This window comes from Trachymyrmex cornetzi, unplaced genomic scaffold (assembly GCF_001594075.2).
Source record: "Trachymyrmex cornetzi isolate Tcor2-1 unplaced genomic scaffold, Tcor1.1 scaffold194, whole genome shotgun sequence".
Lineage (NCBI taxonomy): Eukaryota > Metazoa > Arthropoda > Insecta > Hymenoptera > Formicidae > Trachymyrmex > Trachymyrmex cornetzi.
Window position 1 is genome coordinate 20853 of NW_017296570.1, and position 3102 is coordinate 23954.

The 3102-nt window shown below is 45.3% G+C and overlaps 1 protein-coding gene across 1 annotated transcript; it reads right to left on the minus strand.

Moving 5' to 3' along the window:
* Nucleotides 1-341: 341 nt before the first annotated feature.
* On the minus strand, nt 342-2585 carry LOC108759566 (uncharacterized). Its single transcript, XM_018505061.1, has one exon. The coding sequence runs from the start codon at nt 2583-2585 to the stop codon at nt 342-344; it is 2244 nt and encodes a 747-aa protein (XP_018360563.1).
* Between the last annotated feature and the right edge of the window lie 517 nt (nt 2586-3102).

Genomic DNA, 3102 nt, shown 5'->3' on the forward strand with positions numbered 1-3102 from the left:
TGCCCCTTTCGTATAATAGTTTCTTCGATAAACAGTCCTTTATATTCGTTAGCTGTGTTTCTTCATAGTATTATCATTAAAACAATTCCTAAGGCGGATAGTCATATCGATAATAGTTTTAAACTCGTTAAGGAACTTGATGGTAGGCGGTTGAGTGAGGAATTTCAGTTAATGTCACTGGATGTTGTTAGCCTCTTTACTAATGTTCCCATTGACTTTCTTCTTCTTCTTCTAATATTTAAGTGGCCCAGGTTCCGGCGATAGTGAAGACCGGATAAACGTGGCCAATCTTTTCCTAGACCCCTTCAGCGTTCAAATAAGCAGGAAAGGGTGTCGCAGAGCTATGGCGAGATGTCTATCGCCTTGAAAAAAGAAGATAGTAGACGGCATAACTTGGATGATGGTTGCTCGAGTATGGGAAAGATGTCACTAGAGCATGACGGCAAGGATTCCTTAAGGTGCTTACACAAAGGACCAAATTTATCTCTAGTGCAAGGGCAATAAAATATTATGTGGTTGGCATCCTGCCTAGGGTCCCCACAAGGGCACGATGGAGAATCCACTATATTTTTCCTGTGTAAACTGTAATTTAGGTTGTAGTGATTGGATCTCAGTCTATTGACCAGCACTATCTCCCTCCTGTTCAAAGCTAATTTGTGATACCATGGGGTGGGTTTAATCGGAAAGAGCTCTGCATATTGTGCTCCAGTACACAATGCTTTTTGATCAAGGAAGTTATTAAATCGGCGTTTAAAGTTGGCGCGTGCTTCCGCTTGGGTGTCCGTGAAGGGGGTTTTGAAGCATCCTCTAGGGCCCGATGAACATGCCTCTTTAGCTGCTCTGTCTGCAACCTCGTTGCCTGGGATGCCTTTATGTGCAGGAATCCAATATAGCTGACAATCAATTCCTTCAGATTCCAGCTTAAGTAATGTTTGCTTGATTCTGTGGATGATGTAGTTCCCACTGATGATTCTGGCTGAGCTGATAGCCTCCAGTACACTACGTGAATCCGAAAAAATGATCACCCTCGTCGATCCTGCGTCCAATGCAATAACTAGGGTCTGTAGAATGGCCCATGCCTCCGCCGTGAACACCGAGGCACTAGTAGTAAGTTTGTATTTAAAGCAGCCTCCCAGTTCCGGGGAGAAGGTCGCAGCGCCAGCGCATCCGTCCTCTGAGATTCTAGATCCATCCGTGTAAAAAGTAAGCGCTCCTGCACTAAGGTCAGGTAGTTTGCTGAGGAATTCTTGAGTGATTTCTTGGTTACTACGGCCTTTAACTCTTATTATGACTTCCCCGAATTTCTTGCGGAATATAAGGGATAAATAGTCGCGCTCAAAAGCCGGAAGAAACAAAGATCTGTGTAATTCGGGTAATTCACATTTATTAAAGCAGAAGTTTCTAAAGGACAAAGATTTGTTTAACGCATATGCTTTATATGAAGTGGTACGAGCCGCGTTTTCTAAGCGTTCGAGGCTATGCATAACAGGAAGGTTTATTTTAGACATACATTTTAATACAAAGTTTGCGCTCAGGAGGTCGAATCTAAGTTTAAGAGGCAGCTCTTTGGTTTCACACAAAATGACATTAATGGGCGTAGACTGTCTGTATCCCATGGCTATTCTAATCGCCCTGTATTGGAGTCTTTCAAGTTGTAGAAAAAGGTTGGAGTTTCTATGCCACGTGAAAATCTGACAGGCGTACTCTATGGCACCCCTGAACACCGCTCTGTAAATACTAAGAAGGCACTGGGGGTGAGACCCCCACCACACAGCCGCAAGCGATGAGATGATCTGTACAATAGCTCTGCCTTTCTTAATCAGGGACTTGAAGTGAGATGAGCCCTTCATCCTGCAGTCCATGATCACGCCCAGAAATCTTGCCTGCTCCACCTTAGGGATCTCTTGGTGGGAGATAGAGAGAGGGATGCCTACTGCTCTTGATTTTTGCTTTTTATGAGAGAAGACCATCCATTTGGACTTTGCAGGCGAGAGCTCCAAGCCTCTCTCCCTCAGGAACTCCTCAACCTTGTTCAAAGAGAGTTGTAGACTTCGTTGCGCGTCCGCCGGATTGGTAGCAGACGCGTATATGACAATATCGTCCGCATATTGAAGAAACTCCGTTCCCTCGGACATACACCCATCGATTTTTCTTAGCGCCAAACTAAAGAGTAGCGGGCTCAGTGCTGAGCCCTGTGGAGTGCCCTTATATGCGAAGTTCTTGTCACTAGTAACGCCATCCTCTATGAAATGAACAGTTCTGCAGGAGATCAAGTTTTCCACGAACTTCCTGATGCTTGCCGGGGCGCCTATAGCTTTCAGTTCGTTTAAGACTGCCAAAGGGTGAATGTTATCAAACGCTCCGGTGATGTCCAGAAAAACAGCTACCACCACATCACCGCCGATGAATGACGCATGGATGTTATTGGAAAAGGTAGTTAAGCTTTCCACGCATGATCGTCCAGGACGGAATCCCATTTGCTCCTGGGGTAGAAGTGATTTATGCTCCGTAAGCCACAACAGCCTCCAGTAGACTATCTTCTCCATAAGTTTGAGCGTGCATGAGAGCAGGGATATAGGTCTCATACCAGAATTATCCGACTTAGGGATAAAAATTACTAATGCGATTTTCCATTCTTCCGGGATGATTCCCTTTGCTAGAAAACTGTTGAAAAGCTCCAATAAGAGATTCTTGAATTCGTTGGAGAGATTGTTGATGATATTATAGCCAATGCGATCCAAAATGATGTAATCGAAATGAAAATGGTGAAATGCCCTCTCAAACACTGGACGCCTGCGGCTACAACGCTTCCACGCCGCACGGTCGCGCGCCAAGACTGATAAGGGGACTGTAAAAGTGAGATATAACGGCTCAGACAAAGCTGGCAAGGCTTTCCAAAAATATCGAGGTGATGCAACACCCGAGACGAAAGGGAACACGTCCGATCCGCTCGAGTGGTCTGACAAGACTGGTCGTAGACGATCGTGGAGTCATAATGGCTACTGCACACTGGACGCGATGAGCGTTGAGCGACGAGCGATATCCAATAAAAACTCTGCTTTTTCTCACGTGACGACGCAAAGCAAACCTCTCATTGGATAT